Below are 23066 nucleotides of genomic sequence, written 5' to 3' on the forward strand. Positions count from 1 at the left end.
TGCCCAAGGGCCCTAGTTATCATCTAGAATTCAGGATTGGTCTTCAAAGTAAATATGGGTACATAGGGTAGGAGTATTTGGGCAGGAGCAGGTTTTTTGGGGCTGTGTGTGTCTTAAAAAGCAAAGAATAGTTGCTTTATTGCCCTCCTGTGAAGTCCGTGCTGATGCAAACGAGATTTTTGCTGAAGAGACAGTGGAATCAGTGACAAAGCACCATTTTTAAACACGCAACAGAGAAGAGCTTAGATTGCATAATCAAAGACAAAAATGAGAAACTTTGTCCTGAAGGCAAATGCACCTACTTCTCATTCACTCTCCTCCCTTTTCCACTACTTTTTTTCCCATGAAATACATGCAAATCCCAACACGCACTAACTTTTCCTCCAGGCATGATATACTTGTGTGGTTATTTAAGTAAGAAGTGGGTTGAATAGAGATATGAGGTGTTCCTGGCAGAAAGGTCTTAGAAAAGAGTGCTCTATTTACTGCTGCTGTTGTAATCCAGTCACCCCTGAGAGCATTTCTAGCTAGTGAAGGCATAGCTGTCATTCTAATTATACACCATACACATTTCCTTCTTAATTTAGTCTTCACACAGTATAGCCAGTATTTCTGAGTCTACCTACTTTTAAAAATATCTAGAAATTAAGTGTAAGCATTTTATCAAAATGAAGAGTGGTTTAAGAAGTAATTCAAGTAGAGCAAGAACTCGCTGTAATCAATGCTTGCAAGAAATCACAAATTCTGGTTGTGCAGGACACTTACCAGGATCTGGAAGCAGTAACTGAACGTGTGTGGTCTCCTACACTTGGCTACGACTTCCAGCTCTCAGTGGCGTGTATTGCCAGCTAATACTCTCTTACTTTTAAAGATGCCCCTGTTTGGTGTGAAGGATATTGAAAATGGTGGGGGTTACTCTAAACTGAGAGCGCTATAAGGGGAAGAATTAGAGGGCGGGCAGTGGTGAGTGGGATTGTTCAGTGGTAGCTAGAACAGCAGTCATAGGAGGATGTGTTCTAATCCCCCCAAACGCCTTTGCAGCCCCTTGCCTGCCTCCCTTCTCCTCCCACCAGCAGCTCCCCCATTCCTGCCGTGAGCTGGCAGCTCAACCTCGGCTCCGGCACCACAAATGGGGGCCTGCGCCGCAGCCCGATGGCTCTCCCAAGCTCCTGCGCGACGTGCCGCTCTTCACCGCCCAGGCCCTCTGAAACGGGGGGGAACTCCACGATCCGCGGGGCCTCGTTACCCTGCACCACGAAGGAAGCAAAATGGACCGAGCCCAGCGAGGGTGCGTCCCCACCGCCCGCGCCTACACACCCCCACGGGCGAGGCGTGCGGCCCTGCCCGCCCCACCGCCCCCACACTGGGCACCCCTCGGGTTTGGGACACATCTCATCGGGCTCCGGAGAGGCTGAAAAGAGGGAAGCGCACCTCCGGGGCCGCCCCCTCACAGCGCGGCAGCGGGGGACAGCTCACCGCCGCGGCCTTCCACGGCGCGCACTGACCCCGGCCTCGCGTAAAACCACGGCCTTCGTCACCGCGGGGGCAGCCCACGGCTCCACCCCGCGGAAGGGGAGCGCTGTGGAAACGCGGCGCCGAAGTCCCGGCTCGGCCTTCGGTCGGAGGAGAAGGACGGCGGCCCCGCGAGGTCCCGTCCCGTCCCCTCCCGGCCGTGAGGTGAGGCGAGAGCGCGAGCCGCTCCCCGCCTCGGGACGGCCTCTGCGCATGCGCCCGCCTGCAGCTGGCGCCGCTGCCCGTTCGCACCTGTCCGCCGCCGCCGGGGACGGTTAGCGCCGTTGGCCGGGCGGTGTGTGGAGAGACAGCCCCTCGGCCCGGCCGGGGTCGCTTCCCCGCCCGCAAGCAGCTAAGGGCGGCTGAGGGGGCAGGGGGTGTGTGGGCGGCTGAGGGGCGTGTGTGGGCGGCTGAGGGGGGTGTAGAGACGACGGGGGGGAAGGCTGTGGGCGGCTGAGGCGGGGTGCGGAGGCAGCTCAGGGAAGGTGCTGAGGGTCCCTGTCGTTACGGACCGGAGGATTTCAAGGTCGGTCGCAGAGTTTGCCCTCTGGTCGTTTTTGCCTCTGGTCTAGTCTGCTTGTTAGGATATTGTGGGTACCGGCGTTGGCCAATTAGAATAATTATAACTTGAAACATTTTGTTCCAGTGGTATTAATACTGTGTCTGGAACAACTTTAATAAAGTACTTGACAATGGATTATTTAACGTGTAGCATAAACGGTACTCATCTTACCTTTCAGTCGGTCTTTAGGGATGCCAGCGTTCCCTGCTTCAGGTCAGTAAGATGGGGCGCTGGTGAAATAAAAGGCTTGGTTGTAGCAGCTTAGATTAAACTGTTACAATGTGAGAAGAGTCCTACTTGCAATCTGAGACGGTTCTCTCAGAAGCTTTCTGCTAATTAACTTGCTGGTGGAGGAATGCTTCCAAATTGGTATTTTTAGTAGCGGGAAGTACAAAGATACTGCCAGTTACGCTGGTAGTGTCTGCTTAACACCACTGAGTTGGCATACTGATTCCTGCATGCTTCTCCACTTGTATGCTGGTTTTTTTTAACCCAGTATTACATCAGTGCCTGACTTTTTTAATCACTAGAATCAACAACAGCATCAGGGAAGACACAGGCAGACTTTTATATTGATGCTTTGGGCTATTGGACAGAGTTTGTCTTCCAGGTCTGTACGTGTTGATGAGAAAATGAAGAACCTCCTCCCAGCTGCTTGTTACTATCCTCCTTCCAAAGTCTGCTGCTGACTGAAATCCATCAGCTGATCTGCTTGGAGGCTATTTAAACTCTTAAAACTAATCCAGATTGCTGGGAATAATGCAAGTTAGGGAGTGGTCCTCTGAGCAGCTGAACCGGCAGATCTTTGAAGCTCGTAACTCAAGGAAGAATAGGGGGATGGAAAACCACTGAGAACAGGCCAGTAGTTTTTAATGAAGTTTTCTATTGTATCTGTTCAGAGTCATGAAAAAACAGTGGAACTTTCTCCTTGGTTTGTATTCCTCTTGCTTCCTTTATACTGATACAAACATGCGTTCCCCCCCAAGAATTAGCTTTCAGTTGGATCCGTTTTCTCATCAGTTTAGTGGCTGGCTGTGCCAATTCCAGAGCTGGATCTTGAGAAGAACAAGAAGGGGTGCATGGAACCAGCCCTGTTCAGTGGGAGCCCACACTGATGTCAGGCTAAAGTGACTGTGAAATTGCACTCTTGGTAATGGTTACTTCGGCTTTCTATGTGGAAAGAGGTTTTACAGTACTGCTGTGGAATTAAATTACAATAAAGGCATCCTCAGCAGATGTTTGGGATGATGATCGTAGGACTCTTACTGTATGGTTGTAATGAAAATGTTACAACTTGTGGCTTTAGGCAAGGTGTAAATGTTTGTAAAATATGGCTTTAGATTCTTAAAATAATGTATCCAGTAATTTAAAAAAAAAAAAAAAAACCACACACACACACACACTCCCCCCCCCCCCCCCCCCCCAAGCATTTGTGTCATCTAGGAGCCTATAATCTTGAGTGCTATTTGTACAAGAGAAATTTACAGAAATGTAATATGATAACTACAACTTCTCTGTACTTCTAAAAATTTTAGGCAATGGCCCCTGGAGGTAAATTTAAGAGTGCTGAACTGATATTACCATGTGAATGGAAAGAATGCTGCTTCTTAGGGAAATGCATGGAGGAATTTTGTAATCATATTGCAGAACACCTGGAAGAGTACCTACACCATCCTCTGGAAACAGCAGGTCATTTATGTCTCATCTGTCACACAGATTACATTGCAGTTTGAAGATGATTACTAGTTTAGAAAATAGTACTGACTTATGTTCACCTGCATCTTAGCTTTTCTAAGGCCCACCTGCATGAAGCCCTTAGACAATTATACCTGCATTTTGCTTCATATCTGATTGTCCTGTTTCTTTGTTTGTATTGATAGCTATTACTAGTATGGAAAGCAACTGGAGAGGTTATGTCATGAGAACTTCTACTGAGATTTTTTTTTTCTAAGATTAGGGCCTGAGCAGGTGCAATTGTCTAAAACAGATTTTAGCAAATTGTTTTTGAATGGTACAGTTCTTCTCCTTCAGGGAACTGGCCTGCTGCTGAAGAATTCTAAGTTTAAAGTAGCACTTGTATGAATCTTTATAGAAAAATAGAAACTTTTATTGTTTGTATGATATTTACCTTATTTGGATATTTACACTGGTGATATTTTATGACGGGTATTGTATTTTACATCTTTTTAGAGTATTAAATGTGTTTAGAACAAAACCAAAAAAATCTGATTCTGCAGAAAATTATAGGCGGTCTCTGTGGATGTAATAGCAGTAATATACTAGACTTTTTAATATAGCTATTTTGGCTCTTGTATATCCTACTCTTTATTCTTAACACTGTAATCAAGTGTAATTACAGGTGTAGACATTTTAATTAAAGGTGAATGAGTTTTAATTAAAGGTGAAAAAAGTAGAATTGGACCAACATTAACAATGTCTCTGTGACCTAAGCTGAAGAGTGTCATAGTATATACCTAAGAAAATACTTATTTTTACAAATTTTTCCTATTGAATCTATGAAGTGCCTTTCTGCAAAAAGTTGTATTTTAAGGTACAAAGCACTCTAGTATTGCTGCAGTTGTGAGACAGTGGTAAATCTGTTTGCCACTGAGATTTGTGAGTTTTATCTAATGCATTATGAGTAGATAGCAATTACCAGCTTCTCTGCTAAGGTTACTTACAGAAAGTTATTGCAAATAAAAGTACTGTTGGCATTCTCACTGTTGTGGCACACAGCTGCAGATTTCATGCAGTGTTCTGTAATATGTTACTTTTTTCTTGTGTTTAGAGCAGTACCGGTGTTGGTGGAGAAGTTGTGAATTTGGAGCGAAAGATCCCAGAGAGCTGATAACACATGTCAATTTTCACGGTTACCACACCAAACTGAAATTCATAGGCTCTCAGTTACAGGCATTGCACCACGATTTGCCAGTGTGTTTGCAGAACAGTCGTAGCTGGCATCAGTTACCAAAGACTTCACAGGAGTTTGTTTGCCATTGGGAGAATTGCAATGTAAGTGAAATACGTTGAGATGTTGCCCTTTTTTTTCCTTTCCTAACTTTACCTTGACATTCTTTGGATTTGACTCACTGTTGGGAATTTTTGCTCAGTCTTACCTCTGAACAATGTTTCCCGCTATCTTTGTAAGCAATACATGATAATTATTATGGTAGCATTCAAGAAAATGTAACCAACGTATTTGCATGACATCTGTGACCTTGAATTAAAATTTTCTTTCTCTTTGTGGTGACTGAAATGATCTTTTTGACAAAGATGCAACTTCTCTTGTGTTTTAAGAGCATATATGCAAAACTTTAATATAGCCAGTTTAATAATAAATTAATGAACTTGGTAGTTTGTAGACAGGTCCAGAGTATTTATTGTTTGTCTGAAGAAAGGTGCAACGGAATATCTGATGTTTCCTTGGTCAGTTGGAAATGTAGTGGGTTTTTTGGTTTTGGTTTGGTTTGGTTTTTGGTTTTTTTACTGGGACAGAAATCAGATACTTGCGACAGACTGTTTGTATAAGTCGGATGTTCAAATGTGGCCAAGATTCGTTTCAACTAAAAATGGTTTGTATCTTGACCACTTTTTGGTGTCCTGTATTAAATAAAATCATTATCCATTTCATTTTGACTGTGCTATTTGTATATCAAGTAAACCAAGATGATTAGCAGTTGCTATCTGTTTTGACAATGTTAACATAAATAGTGCTGCTTATATAAATTTTTTTCTGCTTCTTAGAGGTGTTCATTCCTGATCAAAAGTGGCTTCATATTGATATGACATTATAGGGAAGCACTTTCTCTGTCTCTGTTGGCCTTACAACCTCAGCTGTTATTTATGGCTAGTGAGCATTACCTTTGCCTCTAAGTGTGATGCCTTGGAGATGACGTTTTCTTACCATCTCCTTTTGTGTAACTGTTGAGCAAGATAGTTTTTAGAGAAAGAAGTAGTGCAGAAAAATTGTCTATCTGTTCTATGTTAATTTTTTCATGTTGTATGAGGTTTTTTGTTTCATTTGAGTTAAGTGATATAACTGAAACCAAAATATTGGCAAAGAAGAAACAACTGAAATGAGTTGTACTGTGGAAATCGGAAAAACTGTAAAACTAAACAATTTTGCAAACCTCATATGGGCAAATCTGATGTAGGTTTAGTAATGTTGAACTACAAATCAAAACAAAAACTTTAATGTTTTTCAAAGGCCTTTGATCCTTTTTTTCCTTATGTCTTTCTAGGCCTTTCAATGTTGCATGGGTTATCATTCTTAAATCCTGTTTCTCTATTATCTATGACTTTTTCATATCAAAGTTGTGATAAAATTAATGACATAAACTATGCTTTTTGGGGTTATAAACAAACACTAATGAGGATGAAAATATTTCCCTGCAAGGGAATGTCAGGCTGGTGGTGCTTTACATAGGTATTGTATCCCTCATGTTGTTGAATGAGAATCGGTGTGATGTTTGAGTAAATATACTGCAGTGATGGAGTGAAATTACTTTTGTTTTCTGATGGTGGTTATAGCCCATGCTTTGCTTTGCTAACCTTCTCCTTACTAGGTCTGAAGTTAGTTCTGGTTTTCTCTTAACATTTCAGCTTAGAGATTGTTTGTGCCATAGCATATATGAAAGGTGAGTGCCTCCTCATCTGTATGTTATAACTGAACAGAATGTCTAGAAATATCCATTTGCTCTTTTGGCTCTGAATTTAGAATATCTATACTCACATAATGCTTTGATACCTCTCTTTTCATTAATTTTCCTTTACATGAAATAAGGAATGACATAAAAATCTGAGAGTGAAGTTTATAGAGAGAGAGGTAATTCTGTTGTTAAGTCAATCTGTGAGAAACTCTATCTCTGTAAATAAAGGCTTTTATTTACTAGCGGATTACACATGCAAGTATCCCATTCTCTTCTTTTTAAAACTCTAAGCCTAAACATATAATACAGCGCATTATTTACGATAACTTTTGGATTGTTTGCATAGTTTGATTACAACCTATTGTTACAAACAAATCTTATTGCCATTATGTCTCATAGCTTATAGGAATCATATTTCTTACAGTAGTTATTTTTGTTATTAATGCTTTTTTAATATATACCAATCAGTCTTTACTCACATACTGCCATGATTGGTCTATTTATTTTAAAAATGAAGAGGTTCAGAAAAACTTCAAAGCCCTCAGAATTTGATTTTGCTGCATCTGTCAGTAAGCACAGTCTTTTGAAAAACATGCTTAAAAACCAGAAGACAAATCTTCCCGTTAATTGATTTCATGTTCCATTTTTCATTTATGTAAGTGGGCAGTTTTGGCTGATGGAATCCTTTAGTCCATAGCATTTTGCTAAATCTTTTTATACATGTTTTTTCAAGTTCAAACTATGTTGTGAATTTTATTAATTAAAAGAATGTTTCCCAACTTAGTAGGCAGGCTAGACTAGACCCAGGAGGTGGGGTAGGGCACACTGCAAAATAGGAGAAATTTGAGGGCAGGGAAAACTACTTACCTTTCCCACCCTCCTGCAAATATGTTCCCACAGTTATGAATATAATTGTCTTTGAAAATCACCCATACAGCTTCCCCTGACACTTGTGGTGCCTTCTACTGTGTCAGATTCTATTTCCCCAAATGTAAAGCTTCTGACTCAGGCAACAGCCCCCAAAACTTCTTTCCTATTTACATATAAAGAAATATTCAAGAAAGTTCCGGCATAACACTTAACGAGATGGTGTTAACAAATGAAAATGAGTTTAACCCCCATATGGTTACTCTGATTAAGAAGTGAAGAGGTTTTCGATCACTGTCTAGCTCAGTACATTGATTCACCTTAATATGTCTATATGTTTTCATGTACACAAGACCTTGGATCTCTCAGATCGTGTTTCAAGCCCTTCAGAGGAAATAATGGCTTGTGTCCCTGAGGGAGCTATTGTGAAATACATTGGAGTATGAATTTAAAATGCAGCAGTTTGCCTGCATTAACTCCTCATGTGAATGCTCTATTCTGCAAGCAGAATGCCTAGCAGCTTAGTTTAATCCAGTCTACTAAGAACAGGATGATTAAAAACAGATAATAATAAATAGGTTTTTTCACTTATATATTTTTATTTTTTAAAAAAAAGGTGTTTAAATTTGAATCAACTGTACAGTATTGGTAGTGGCAATATCAGCCTAAGGAGTTTCACCTGTTTCCCCTTTCCTCTAACCAGTGTTTTGATTTGGTTGAAGGCCAGATCAATTCCTTGTCCCAATTCAATGTGTAGCCTTACAAAATTGTGCCAGCCCAGCAGAGAGGTTAAGGGGTTAAATTATTGGGAACTGAGAGGAATACTTTCAACTGTGACTGGTGACAGTATGCAGTTGAATGACACCCTGTGTTACTTGAAGAAAATGCAATATGCAGTCTACTTTTACTCTGCAGGTGTGGAGTTTTGTGGAGTGAGGCAGAGGCTAATTAAGGTTTAGTCCCCCTTGTCACATAAGTACTGACTCATGGAGTGCTGTGTCCATAACACCTAATTCAGTTTAATCATTGTGCAGCCTTCCCATTTCTGTTGGAATTACCTGCACTGCCCTCATAGCCTTCTCGTGAGTAGGAGCAGGTAGAAATGAAGGGAGGGGAGAAGGTAAAGATATACCAAAGAAATAAATCAACAGAAATACATTAACAGACACATCCCTGCCCCAAAGAATGGGTAGCATTCACTCAATTAGTCTAGACAGACTTTTCAACTACTAGATGGTAGGTGAAAATCCAGGACCTGGTTTGTGTGGTGGATACTGCAGAATGTTCTACATTTTTGTAGTTGATGTAATTGTCTCTGTGTTGGGGTGAGTTAATTAAATGTTACTGCAATATTTACTGGTGTCTGTTTGGTTTCTAAAAACACTTAATTCTATGTTCCTGTCAGTTGATTTCCTGCCAAAACTATCTTGTCTTCTTCATGCTTCTATTTTGTTTTTAGATTACCTTCAATAACCCAGTGTGGTTTTATCAACATGTTGCTATTCATGCCTGTGCTACTGAGGAAGAAACTGTTACAGATCAGAAGAAAGCTGTTTATTGTCACTGGAAAGGTAGTTCATATTAAAAAAAATCCATTTCAAAAACTATTTTGCTGCAGTGTTTCTTATAAAATTCACTTAGTGCTACATGTTGCATAGGAACTTGTGAGAGATCTTCAGATATTTTTTTGTCTTAAATAGTTGCAGAAACATTTCCATTTTATGGGCACTGTGATTTAAGTAGAATAGTTCCTATCATCCATGGGGTTGAACAGCCTCAACTCTCAATTAGTCTAAGTTGAGAATTGCCAGTACTGAACAGGGTTGGGTTTCCTCATAATTCTGTCTGTGGTTGATAGTTCATATACCATTCAAACAGACTTCACTTATATTCTACTACTCAGGATCAGGGTTGTGTCCTTCAGAATAATCTGTCATGGTGAGCTTACTCTTTGCTTTCCCTCATCTGTTCCCCTCAAAACAAGGGAAGTACAGCTATTGCCCTCCTAGTTTTTCTCAACTCTGTGGTGAGAAAGAGCATTTTTAATGCATTCTCTGTATTGCTAGCTACCTCTTTGAGTTAAAATTATTGTCATGACTTCAAAGCTGATGTTCTGCCCTTGGCTCTGTTGTAGAAGCCACATTCCATTGACGGTCTTTCATAGTAGATGCCTTGATTGTTTGAGTAAGGGCTAAACTATGGACTGCCATTTGATGTGCATGCCATTCAGCTTCAGACCTATGAAGTGTATGTGCAGAACCTCTCCAGAAGATAAGACTTTCTGCTGAAGAATGAGACAATTTGTGGAACTCTGGTCCTGGAACAGATCATTCTGTGCTTGCTTTAAACCAATCAATTTGGCTATGTCTTGTAAAATGTGTCAACAAAGTCCAGGTTTGTTTGGAATCCTCTTGGTGAACCCTTCAGATAAGTCTTTTCAATTCATGGGTTAAAGTTACATTTTGGGTTAGCTATTCACTGGAATGATGACAGAATCCTGTTGGTGAATGCAAGGTGACATCATTTTGTTCCTTTTCCCTCTTGAGATTAGCTGACAGGTGCACTATTTTTTTGGGCTGGGGAACTCACTCCAGTGAGAATCTGTAGTACTTAGAGGAACAAAAATCACACATCAGTGTGATCATGACTTTATAAAATATAGCCCATTAGGACAGGTGAAGGGACTCCTCTGACTGTATAGCTTAAATAACAGAATGGAGAAAATGGAAATGCAGAAGAAAAGGAATATGGTATGTCTTCAGATGTTTAATAAATGCCCTGCTGTTAGAACAGTGAAATCATCTGTTCTCCATGTCTGTGCTAGAAAGGATGAGAAGTAATGAGCTTCAGTTGTAACAAGAGAGGTGCATGTTATAAGTTAGGAAAGCCATTTTAATAGCGTATTTTAAAATACTGTAGCAGTTGCCTGTTGAAATTATGGAGGTTGTCTGTCACTGGGGAACTGAGAAGACCTCTTTTGAGACCAAGGTGTAATTGATCCTGCCTTGGAACAAAAGAATAGGTCCTGGGGCTTAAAGGGTCTGTTGTAGTCTGTGATCTTGACATACAGGGTGGTGGTATACATTTGAAAATGACATGCAGAATCATAATGTCCAGGCAGTGAAAGACAACTTTTCATTTGCACCCCCAAACTTAACAAGCAAGGACAAGCCAGTAAGGTCTCATCTCTGTGAGGAAGCAGTTGTCATGTAACTGGGACAATAGATAGAAGGTGATCAGTCTTTTCCAGGGACCCTCAGTAATACTAGCTGGCATTTGTGATGGTCCCGCAAGAGTGGGCTGCTCTGCAAGGGAAGGCAAACTGGGAGTTAAGGGTGACAGTTAGGCAGACAGGGACCTCACTGACAGGGTGCAGTCTCACAGAACTTGAACAAGAAGAATAGAGCAGGTCTGGTGGTGCTAGCCAGGTTCAACCACAGCCCAGTGATCACCAGCCAAGTCCACTGTGACGAGACAGGTCTGAGGTCAAGCCAGGAAGTCCAGAGAACAAGTCACAGGCAGGTCCAGAGGTGCAAGAGGTAGGTAACTGCAGCTCCCAAGCCAGAGAGCACAGGGTGAGTGGAGGCCCCAGATGAGGCTTCTCACTGCTGTTTCTCACAACTTAGCTGTTTTCACAGAAGTGTGATTGAAGCTTGAACAGCATCACCATATTAGAGCAGACCTCAAATACAGACAACTAAACTCTTAAATGTGTGGGGTGGAACTGGCAGCAGAGGAGGATTACAGAGAAAGATGGCTGTAGGCTGGTCAGGGCAACCAGAAGCTGTTGGTATACTTGGGGCCCTGGCAGAGTTCACAAAGGAAGGATGTAAGAGAGAGATTCAGTCTGATGTCATTTATATTCCATTTTGTATCTGGGGCTAAACAGAGACAGAAATCTTCATGTTGTACTAGAAGAATAACCAGTCCTCCAGCTTTTGATCTAGACATGGGAGCTTGTCCTTTTTCTATGGCCCCTCCTGATCAGAAGTATCCTGTACACAGTAGAGGTGAAAGAGACACTGATGATCCTGTTTCCTCATTGTAGGCAAGGTGAGGTTTTAGGATTTCCTTTGTCTTTTAATAAGGTGTCTAGAGTTCAGTCCCTTTACTAAGTATGTTAATCTGGAGCTCAGAACTCCTTTCCAGGAAGCTGCCTATATTCTACCCATTGGAGTGGATGTGGGTTGTTATCAAGGCTATTACATTCTTGTTCTACTTGAGAGAATGTGCCAGTGAATAGTAGAAATGGAACTCACGATGCACATACTTGGTTAAATGAACTAGGCAAATCCATTTTGTTAAATGAATTTTATGTATTCATTTCTGAGACCAAAAGGTATCCAACCTGTTGTTGAGTTTGATTCACTTGATTAGTCTTAAAAAGAGTAATCCACAGAAGAATATTTTTATCTTTCCCTACCTCTTGCTCTTGAATTTTAATTTAGTCCTCTTGATTCTTAAGAGTCTTTGACTGGGTCCGGGCTACTTCACCTTTCTAAAAAGGCAGTATTCTGCATAGCTGTTATCTTTGTTAGGTAGATGAGAGAGACTTGTGGCTGCTTGTCCTTATGTGAGAGGGTAGGCTATTCCTTCACATCTGTCTGAAGTTTTCTCCTGAAAGTAGTTCTTTAGTTCCATTTACACCAATACATTAACCTACTAGGGTTTTTCCCCTTATTTGTCACATCAATAGCCAGATCTTTCTACTTGTGCTGTTAAAACTTGCACTGTGTCTATGGTACCAGACTGTTCCTGAGTTTGAGAGATCTGAGGACATAGCTATTTATATGCAAAGATTGTTTGGTGGATAGCCGATGGCTTGTGGTTAACCACCATGTGATTGTGTATGTAAAGATAGAAAATGTGAAGATAAAAAAAAAAAAAGAGGTCAGGAAGTGGAGTTCTTGGAGATGTACAGTTGGCGTATTCACTACACCATCTTGTTCTCCTGGTTATCCAGAGACCACGAAGATTGCTGGAATTCTGCGATGGGGGGGCAACAGGAATAGTAATGAATGTTATCTCTATTCTACTGTATGGGCATGCATGTGGGGTCAAACACTTTGACATGCGAGGGTGGAAAGCATAGCAGCATGCTCTCTGCTGATTCAAAACTGAATTTTTTGTGAGACACACACATGGCCAACATAATCTTGAAGAATTCTGATTACTGACAAATAATCTGGCTTTAGCATCAATATTTGTGGGGTTAAATGTCATGTGATGTTTGTAATAGTACCAGTCTGATTCCCACCCCCCCGAAGCTTTTTTGTATGTTTCTAAAAATACAACAGTAGACATAAGTATGTAATAGCCTTTTCTGTTTCTACATAAGAAATAGTACAGTACTCATGTGCAGCTTTTTTTGTTTGGTTGGTTTAGATTGTTTAGGCATATTTAAAGGAAAGCATAAGCTCTTGGATCATTTAAGAACCCACACACAAGAAAGAGTTGTAGCATGTCCTACTTGTGGAGGAATGTTCTCCAATAACACTAAGTTTTTTGATCATGCAAAGAGACAAGTTTCAAAAGATAGTAAGTGGATATGCTCTTATTTCTGTTTATATTTGTAAGAAATTTTCATTTAAGGTGCTTTGTGATAATGTGCACATGTAATTTCATAAATATTTCTATTTTTCATATAAGTCAATTGCATGAAAGCAGGGTTTACTCCAGGAAGGCAGTTGTTTTCATAAAGCATAGAAGTTCTCTTGACTTTGCATGTCCAATGAATTAGATTAATGAAAGTGAGCAACAGAACACCCTTAGATCCAGCAGAAAAGCTACTTGCTTGGCAGCTGTGGCATCACACTGCCTCTCTTTCCTTGGTGCCTGTGGCACTGCGTAACATTCCACTGACACTGGGAAACTGCCCGTGAATGGGAAAGACTTTTGATTATTGAAGAGTGAACCTCCACACGAGCCAGACTTGGATTACAAAATCTCTGCAAGTAATCCCAATGAGCATTTAACTGCTTTCAGGTCAAAAGGCAATTTTTTTCTCTTCAGCTTTGCTTTTCCAGTAAGTATTTTCCTCACCAGAATACTCCCTACCTCAACCAACTCGGTATTAGTTGGCATGCTTTCCTGCATGCTAAAGAGGAAGGGAGAGGTGGTTGGTTTTTCTGTTTTTAAGTGCTTGGAATATATTTAGGAATTGTGGGTGTTTTGGTGATGGTAAATAGGTGCATTCTAGGTAACTGACAGAAGAGCTCAAATTCCAAACTGTTAGTGTTTTGAACAGCTTGTTATTCTGTTTAGGATAAAATTAACTTGCTGATAAACAGTCCTTTTCATTAAGCGTAAACTAAATTTTCTTCTGAAGAGTATTGGTAATGAAAAAGAATATTGAAACTCTCTCAATGCTGTGTTAGCTTATTCGTTAAACTGGCAGGTATAGGTTATTAATTAATAAATCTTTCATAAGTTATTTGTATTGCCACTAAATAGTTTCTACTTAAATTCAGAACAAATATTTGTTTGCCAGAACTGTCAGAAACATTTTGCCAATGAAAGGCTGCTACGAGATCACATGAGGGGACATGGTAAGTCAGAGCTTTTTAAGATAAAATGTACTTTTCTCAAGGTCACCTTGTACAGAACAGGTTTGATAAACTACAGAGTTGTAAGTATGATTATATCAGCTAAGAAAATCAATATATGGAACTAGGACAACTGTGTAATAAATGCTGGAAAGTAAGAATTTCATTGCCAGTCCCTCTGAAGCATGGAAATTCCCTTCATGCCTTCTGATCTTAAAGTTTAAGGGGCTTTTCTATTTTGCAGTAGCTTCTGTGCAGATGCTTTTTCTTCACTTGCATCTCTGTTTATTTGCTTTCATGACTAGGGGCATGGTTAAAGCCAAAGCTATGTTTTAGCTTGGGCTGCAACTCTGCTCACCTTGCAGTGCATAATCAGCCTCACTCAAATAGTGTAGTCCATCGTTGACCTAACCACAATCTCCCTGAGGTCCCCAAATTATTCCCACAAGTTATACTACAACAGTTATGACTTGCTGGGAAAGAATCCTACAGCATCTAAGCACAAGGAAACATGTGATATTGCTGTTGGACATACAGGAAATGCAGAAGCCAAGAGGTGGGTAGGTCTTTGCTTTGGGAATAGGAATATTTGAACCATGTAGCTAGACCTGGGTACCAGTCGTTTAGGTTGTATAAACATACAAGTAGCTTTGCGCAGACTTGCTCAGTCAGGGTAGATAGAATCTGCTGCATTCTTAAGGAAACATGATTTTTCACTGTCTGCAAGTCACATTGATGCTTAACAACTATGCATTTGATTTTGTGCTTACTGTGAGCTACCAGGACTGACCATGTCTGTATTTAAGTGGTTTTGCAGTTGACATGCATCTGACTAAAATATATTAATTTTTATATTTTATATTAGAAAATATAGAATTAATTTAGGTTAGTTTACTAGATTAGTTTTATTCCTTTGTCTCAAGGTGATTTTGGATAGAAATTGGAAATAAATGCAAATTATGATTTTTTTGGTTTTGTTTTTATTAGCTAATGAAGCATGTTTTTTGCTGGTTTTTTGTTTTGTTTTTTTTAAATTAAAGCATAACACACCTTGAGATAAATTTGATATATTAAATAAAGCACATGGTGAACTGAACTATTTGTTTCTGGTCACTCTGGCTGCACTTAAACTTTTGTGAATTGTACAATGCACCTGGCTGTCTTTGTCCCCTGATAATTCAGACTGTGTTCTGCTTGCATAGCCAGGGAAAATCACAAGGTGGCTGGACCTAGGAACAAGGATGATGTGAACCTGTGTCATGTCCCAGTAAGCCACAGCGAACCAGCTGCAACGTGAACTTGGCTGAAGCAGCTGGGAGGCATTCCTGGGTCCAACTGTTTAGGCACAACCTAAAGCCATTCAGATATCAGAGCCAGTTACTTTCCTGATTCGTGATTTAGCTTTCCTTAAAAATTCTGGCAGCATACATGTCTACATGTTAGTGGAGACTGCCAGTGCAGACATGACATTTTCAGATTCTTACCCCAGCATATTTCATAATAGCTTGCTGGTATAGATAAATACTGAAATTTTCTTTTAAAGAGCTTGCCTACCTCTAAGAAATTATTCTGAAATACGCTGTGGTGTGAATGCAAATGCTGTAGGTACTCTGAAATCACTCCCTACATGGACCTACTTACATGCCAGACAACTAAGTAAACTGTTGGATACTCCCATTTCAAGAGACTGCTGAACTTCACTGATGCAGTTTTACAGATTAAGTTATTCTAGACTAGTTTTCCACACAAAACTATTTATTTTAGGGAGGAAAAAAAAAAAATCATTTTTCCTGATTTAAGACAAACTATGAGGAAAAGTGCCTAGGCAGGGAGTGATTCCAGAATAGTTACAGTGCATTATATTTACTTCCTTTTTTGAGAAAACATGAGCACTTCAACTGTGTGTTTTTCTTTGGCCACCTATAAAGCACTGGGCTGATAAGATAATGTGTTGTTTCAAAGTCCTAAATATAACATTTACTCTAAATCCAAAACTTCTTCATTGAGACTCTTCCTACTGCATTCATCAGGTTGCTGATTTATATGCAGCAAAGCAAGCATTTGTTCAGCTTAAGATGTTATAGTCCTGCCTGCCAATCTGCCAGAGGTTCTCTGCAGTTCCAGAGTCGTCAGAGCAAACTTGTGTCTCAGCCATTGCAGTTCATAGTCTGGCAGCTTAGCAAGCACCTAGCATTATTATGCCTTAAGCAAATATATCTGAATGTGAAATGGGGAGGCGGAGGACAGACACATACTCTTTCTGCCACCTTTTTAAGAGTGGTATTGCCTTAAACACTAGAAGTAGATTTGCCAGTGCTTGTCTGTCAGAAGGCCTCCAGACAGCATCCACCTTCTAGAAATCCTCCCAAAGTGCCAAGGGCAAAACGATAATCATCTTTTTTGTTAGAGCCTAGAGAGTGAAACATGATCCTCTACGTCTTTTTCCCTTACCTTCTATTTTTTGAAAGTAACTCGAAACATTGTAAGATTGACCATTATTTCACTACCTTCTTTATTGCATCTGCATTCCATTTTTATCTCATTTTTTTCTCTGTACATTTTATTCCCAAATGTATTATAATCTGTTAATTTTGATATGATATTTTAATACATTTTTTTTGTCATATGTCATAGCAGACAGTGTCCTGGTGAAGCTGTAGTATAGAACTGAAAGTATCTTTCTTTCTACTATCTTTTCTAGTTAACCATGTTACATGTGCCCTTTGTGATATGGTATGCACAAGTGTCTCCTCACTGAAAGCACACATCAGATTCCGACACTGTGATGAACGTCCTTTCCATTGTCACCTCTGTGACAGCGGGTAAGAAAATTTGAGGCTCATGGCTATGTGAGCAGAACTGTAGAACCAAGTTAGTGTTCTACATAGGAGTTAGTTAGTAAAGAAAGAAAAGTTTTCAACCACTAAAATAATCAGCTGTTCAATGAAGAAATCTAACAGCTTCATCTGCTGTTCATCTGACTTCAGCTGCTGAGACATTGTAGTTCGTGAACTTCTGGTGCAGGTAGGACTGATGAGTTAAAAGGTGAATTTTCTTGGCAAGACTGCATACTACAAAATGGTCATCACGACGAGTTGAGATGTTTAGCAGTAGCGCCTTAAACTGTGGGTTTTGCCATTCTAAATGATTGCTGGCTGCTTGCTGGGAGAGACACAGTCTTCTCCTTTGAGTGACTTTTCTGCCACAGGCTTACTATACCTTGTGCTGTCTTGCACTTTCATCTTTCTGTGGTGGTTTCTTTTCTGCCTTTACCATATGATGCCACACAGTAGTGAAATTAAAAAAAAAAAAAAAGTGGCATTGTGATGTGATAGACCAAGTTGCATATATAAGCATTGGCAAATTGTGTTTAACTTTGCCAGAGAAGATGAGAGGTCTAGCCTTTTTATGCTGGAAGTGGGATAAAATGAACAAATATTTAAGTACTTCTGTGTTCACACTGTGGGTGGACAGAAGGAAATCTGAATTTCTAGACCAGAGAGGGTGAAGTGACTGATTGATAATGGACAAGAATTTTGTCTATGTGAACAGAAAGAGAGGATGATGCCTTACAACATGGTTGTGGAATAATTACCTAGATTTGGGCATGGTGTGGATGTGTGGGAAGAAAGAGGGAATGGAAAATGAAATCCAGAGCACATCAAAGAGATGTCTGTACTATCCCCTTTTCACAGGTGGAAAAACTGAGGTAGAGAAGTAATTTACACATATTCCGCTTTCACTTGTCATTGTCGGAGCCAAAAATTACTACCTCCCAGTCCTAAACATTAACCACAAGACTACTCCTCTGTACTATTATATCTGTTATTTGTTTTACTTTGTTTTCAGTTTTAAGAATGCGTATGATCTGCATAAACATGTTGAAACACACAATGATTCAGATGCCTACAGCTGTGATGTTGAAGGATGTGGTTTTACTTCATGGACTTTACGAAATTTGAGACAGCATTACAAGAGAGTGCATGTGGTGAGTATATTAAATAGCAGAAGAAAATATATTGCTATAAATGAGACTAAAGCTTCAAATTTACGTGCTTTTAGTTTCTTCTGAATTAATGAAATGTTTCATTTTTGCATCAAATCAAGTATTTATTTGCACACATTTCTAGGACTCTTGCAAGGATTATGCAAATACCTGACTCATCCTTACCTATAGATTTTGAGTACTTACTTTAGGTGCATGCAGTTGCATACTCACAGTCTTGAACTCTGGCCAACCCCCTCCCCCACCTTCCCTTTAAAAAAAAAAAAAATGCCAATCTTAATCTCAACAGCAGAGTATTTTGGGGATTAAAATCCAATGTCACCTTTCTCCTTATATTGGTACTCCATCCTTAGAACTAATATGTTACCTGAAAATAGGGAAACTATAAAGTCTGTAAAGCTTATATCACTTTTAATTGGGTGAGTCTGGCCACAACATTAAAATACAGTTTTGGCTGCTATAGTTTATGCATGCTTGTTGCCTGTTTCTTCAACTTTCTGAGTTATGATCACTTCTATGTTGTAAAATGAATATATTTTAGTGGAAGCTATGTGTCACACTGCTGTTGGAGATATCTGCAGTACTGATGGCCAATCCAGAGAATTTCCATGTTCACTAGGGTTCCTTAATCAGGCAAGTTCTAAAACACACAAATTTTAAATGTTTTAGGAAGTCAACTTCAAAAGGTTTTCAGCTAGTTAGTGCGGTTTTCCCCTTTTCAACAAAGGAGTAATTTTTGTCATATATACGTGCAAGCCTTCAATGACTTTAACAGTCTTTCTTCCTAAGAGTAAAAGCATTCTGAAGTATAAATGCCACATCTGTCAGAAATGTTTCTCCTGGAGTTATACATTGACGCTACATCTTCGAAAAGCTCATAAACTCAGCAGTCATTCTCGTTTCAGGTATGTTACCAGTTGATTCTTGTTCAGATCATAAAGTATTTTTTTTTAACTTTTTGTTTAAGAGATCCAGATATTTAATTAAACACTATCTTAAGTTGCGTTCCATTTTAAACATTTTGACCATGAAAAAATTTACTACCTAGGTTTCACTATCATGATGGAAAACCTAGTGTAAAGATGGTTAAACAAAGGAAATAAAAAGCTCTTTTGCTTTTACCACTGTGAAAATCTTGTAACCTAGATTGTTGAAAGAAATTTTTTCACCCTGCAAGTTATAGCGACCAAAGAGAGTACATAAATATATCAACAGCTTCTGTAGTATAAACAAGCCAAACTCTCTATTTTGGGACAAGAAAATCCAGCAAATAAAATGTAATTATGAATAGGTATCTTTTATTTTCTGTTATGCGATGTATATTTGATAAAAACTACTTATTGGAACCATCTTGCAGGTGTTCCTTCACATAGTGTGTCTTGTTTGAGTTCCACCTTATAAATAGCAATCTAATTCATCTTTTAATTGCTGACATTCTCAGGTTTGGCAACCTAATTAGATGTTATTCTTATTTTCTGCTGTAAATGCTATGTTTGAAACTTGTATTTTCAATTTCATTTCTTTAGATACAAAGAATATGATGAGGGTCATATGAGTTTGAACATAGAAGTATATAATGCTGTCATGGGTTTAGGTCAGGCTGTTAATAACAAGATGGTAACAAATAAGTCTTCACCAAGTCAAAATAGTTTTGGAAGAGAAGGAGGGGGCTCTTGCGAAAGAGACACTTCAACAGTAGAAGTACTTTTCACACAGCTTCAGCCGTGGTCACAAGCTACTGGAGAAAATGTTCTGGTAGAAAGAGAGACTTCTATGCCAGAGCCTGTGTATTCTGAACTTCAAACTGTTGTACTTCCGCTAAAGTTGCTGAAGCAACACCAATGAATTTGAGGGAAAAACTCTTAGAAATGGAACTGGGCTTGGGAATTCAGATAGCTTTCTAAAAAACAGCCTTTTTGTGGATTTTTACTGTGAAAACTATACTCTTCAGAAGAGGTTTGGTTTTTTTAAACAAAATATGTTTTAAAGTCTTCACTTTTATCCTTGTCAAATCTTATATATAATACTGTGTTTTCTCAGCTTTCATGTTAAATTATTCTCATGCACTTAGAGAATATATGCAAGATACAATACTATACACACATAATACTTTAATTTTTAGCCTTTTGGAGTTCTTTGTATTCATATAGCATATATATGTGTATGCGTGTGTATTTATTTATTTATTAAAAAAATATAGCCCATGGGGAAAGTGTTGAGCCAATGCATGAGACAAACACTTTGAATCGGTAGGTAAAACATCCCATTTTTTATTAGCACACTATGTTATTTATTAGAAATCAAATAACAGCTTGTGAGATGTATATAAAAAAAATCTACAATTTTTGGCACTTAGCTTTACTTAGTGACTTTAAAATTATTTCAAGAGTTATTAGAGAGACTTTATTATTATAATGGACTTTTAAGCTACAGTGTATTGTTAAATGAATACCTTTAAATAAAAAAAGGTTAGGTGTAAATAGAACAGTTCAAGATGTTCGTAGAGCTGACTTTAGGATTTATATACCATTTGGTATAATGGAAATTTTATAGTTATTTGTTGGGTACTGCAGGTACAATGATGAGAAAGTAAAAGAATGATATTGGCAGCATAGCTAAATGTACCTAACTGTATTTTTATAAATAATTCCACATAGCCATAGTAATTCTGACCTGTTAGGAAAAATGCTTGGCAAAGACATTCAGTTGATTCTTGTGTAAAGGGCATAGACAAAAAGACCGGCATCTTTCATCACAGTAAAAATTAATTACAATGTTTGAAACATTTTTTGAAACAAGAACTGAAGGAGCCCTCCAACTAAAGTATGCAAGGCTTACACACAGGAGAAGGTAGTATTGAGTCAGCTAGAAGACTAACTTACCCTGTGTTAGGTACTACAAGCCAGTGTCCCTTGAGGACCCAGAGGTATTCTCTGAGAAGGGCTTGCTGTGCCACTTTGAAAGCAGCTTCCAGCGCATACACAGAGCTGTATTGCTCACTGAACGTTCATTCCTTTATGTAGACAAACTGATGCTGAGAGCCCAGGACAAGCAATCAGCCTGCACGCAGGTGAGTCCCCAGCCAATCAGAATGAAGTATCAGACAGACTGAGAATAGTTTGAACAAAAAAATAGGTCATGTGAAATTGAAGTGAACTTGTCATGTAACTCCAAGGATGCTGGGGCACTTCTATTTGGGAGGATTTACACTGTGCATCTTCTGTAGAAAACTTGACTCCCCTGAACTGGCGCCTCATCCTCTAATTGCCGACTGCTGTTGCATGCGAGGACTATGAAGCTGTGCGGGGCCAGGGGAAAGAAGGACTTTTTCCTTCTCATCCCCACAGCTGGAAGAGCACAGTGCTCTGCCTGGGGCCCTCACGAAGGCTGGCAGGAGCAGGCGAGGAGGTGACGTTCTTACATGAACTGTTCCTTCTGCTTCCTGCATTTGCTGTCACAAAGAACGTGGGGAGAGCGAGCCCGCTGAAAGGTCTGTGCCATTTTGCTGCAGATGCATTATGAATAGGAGCAGGGCTTGCTGGAGGGAGCTCTAAGTAATGCCTGACTGTGCACTTGTGCTCAAACAGCAGTGCTCACTGCTGCTTCAGCCTAACAGCCTAGACCAGGTTGTCTGTGATGTTTAGCAATCTTGACCTGAAAGAGAAAAGGAATTTAAGACCCCTGTCACAGCTATAGGCAGATTAAAAGTTATGGCTGTAAAAATCTCCCTCCATACCTGTCCACCTTGTTAGTTCCTGCCTTGAAAGTTCCTGCTTTGCAGGCAGCTGAGATCTTTGTGCTCAGGTTTTAGTATTATTAAATATGCTGGGCTGTAATTTGTGGCAATTCAGCTGATGTTTCAAGAGCAGTTGAGCCATCTGTGCAGTAGGGGCAGGCCAGACAGATGTGGGTGGCAGCCTGATTTTAATCTGGCTTTGTGGGTGAATCAGAGACCCAGCATTTTTAATACTTTACAATATGGGTAAAACTGACTCACGTTTCTCTGGGCAATGAATAGGTACCACTGTAGCCTCTGGGATTTCCCCTGCTAAATATCAAAGGCCTGCAACAAACAACAGAGGTGTTAATGCTTCCCAGAGAAAGAGTCCTTTATAATGGAAAGTATTAGTCAACCAGAATACAGAGTAGTCTTTTCCAGATCTTTTACACTAGCTTACCAGAAGCCTTTAATCCAATATCCAACAATTTACTCCTTTGGGCAGATCCCCATGCCTGCCTGATTGGGAGGTTGCTGCCTTCATGCAAGCTGCACTGCAGGTACCAAGGTTAATTTACACAAAGCCCGTTCAGGGCTTCACATGACAGATTTAAACATGGCATTATAGATCTGTACTTGAGCTGTGGAACCACGCTTGCAGGGCAAGGGTATGACCTGCAAATTCTGAATTGCCACAACTTTGTGTGAGCCTATTAAATACATTTTGGAAGACAAAATCAACTGTGGGGGCAGACACAATGGAATGATAATTTATTAATGGAGACCTATTTTTGAAAATCATATTTTAAATTAATTTCCCTCAGTTACGCTGCTTAATGACACTCTAGAGTCTTATTCTACTCTTGCTTAGGTACCCGTTCCACTTTATTATTATTCGCAGTGTTTGCATTCACACAAGGGCTTTGCAAAGCTAAAAAGTTACCTCCATTTTCTTGTCAGTAATGTAGTTTAAAGTTTACATTCTTATATTAGTTTGTATACAGATGCTTTGTTAACACCCATGTATTTACTAGGCAATAGTAGTTAGTGACAATGGATTTCAAAGTTGCTTTGTCAGATTTTATGTTAAGATTTAAGTGTTACATTAGGACTCCAAGATGCTAGTTTGCATGTACCAAGCAAAATAAAATATCCATGTGAATGAAAGCACTTTGGTGAAGAGGCTTTTTTTCTGATTTTGATACCA

At 39.6% G+C, this 23066-nt stretch overlaps 1 protein-coding gene across 2 annotated transcripts; it reads left to right on the plus strand.

Moving 5' to 3' along the window:
• Positions 1–1953: 1953 nt before the first annotated feature.
• On the plus strand, positions 1954–23029 carry LOC104321393 (histone H4 transcription factor-like). Of its 2 annotated transcripts, XM_069785072.1 has the most exons (9): positions 1954–3763; positions 4863–5086; positions 6677–6711; positions 9050–9161; positions 14081–14138; positions 16837–16957; positions 17985–18123; positions 18931–19046; positions 21165–23029. In XM_069785072.1, exons 1-9 carry the CDS (start codon positions 3613–3615, stop codon positions 21262–21264), a joined length of 1056 nt encoding a protein of 351 aa, XP_069641173.1. In that variant the 5' UTR covers positions 1954–3612; the 3' UTR covers positions 21265–23029. The 2 variants fall into 2 exon arrangements, with proteins under 2 accessions (XP_069641173.1, XP_069641172.1); XM_069785071.1 differs by lacking the exons at positions 6677–6711; positions 14081–14138; positions 21165–23029 and adding an exon at positions 19668–20267.
• Positions 23030–23066: the final 37 nt, after the last annotated feature.

Source organism: Haliaeetus albicilla, chromosome 6 (genome assembly GCF_947461875.1).
Source record: "Haliaeetus albicilla chromosome 6, bHalAlb1.1, whole genome shotgun sequence".
Lineage (NCBI taxonomy): Eukaryota > Metazoa > Chordata > Aves > Accipitriformes > Accipitridae > Haliaeetus > Haliaeetus albicilla.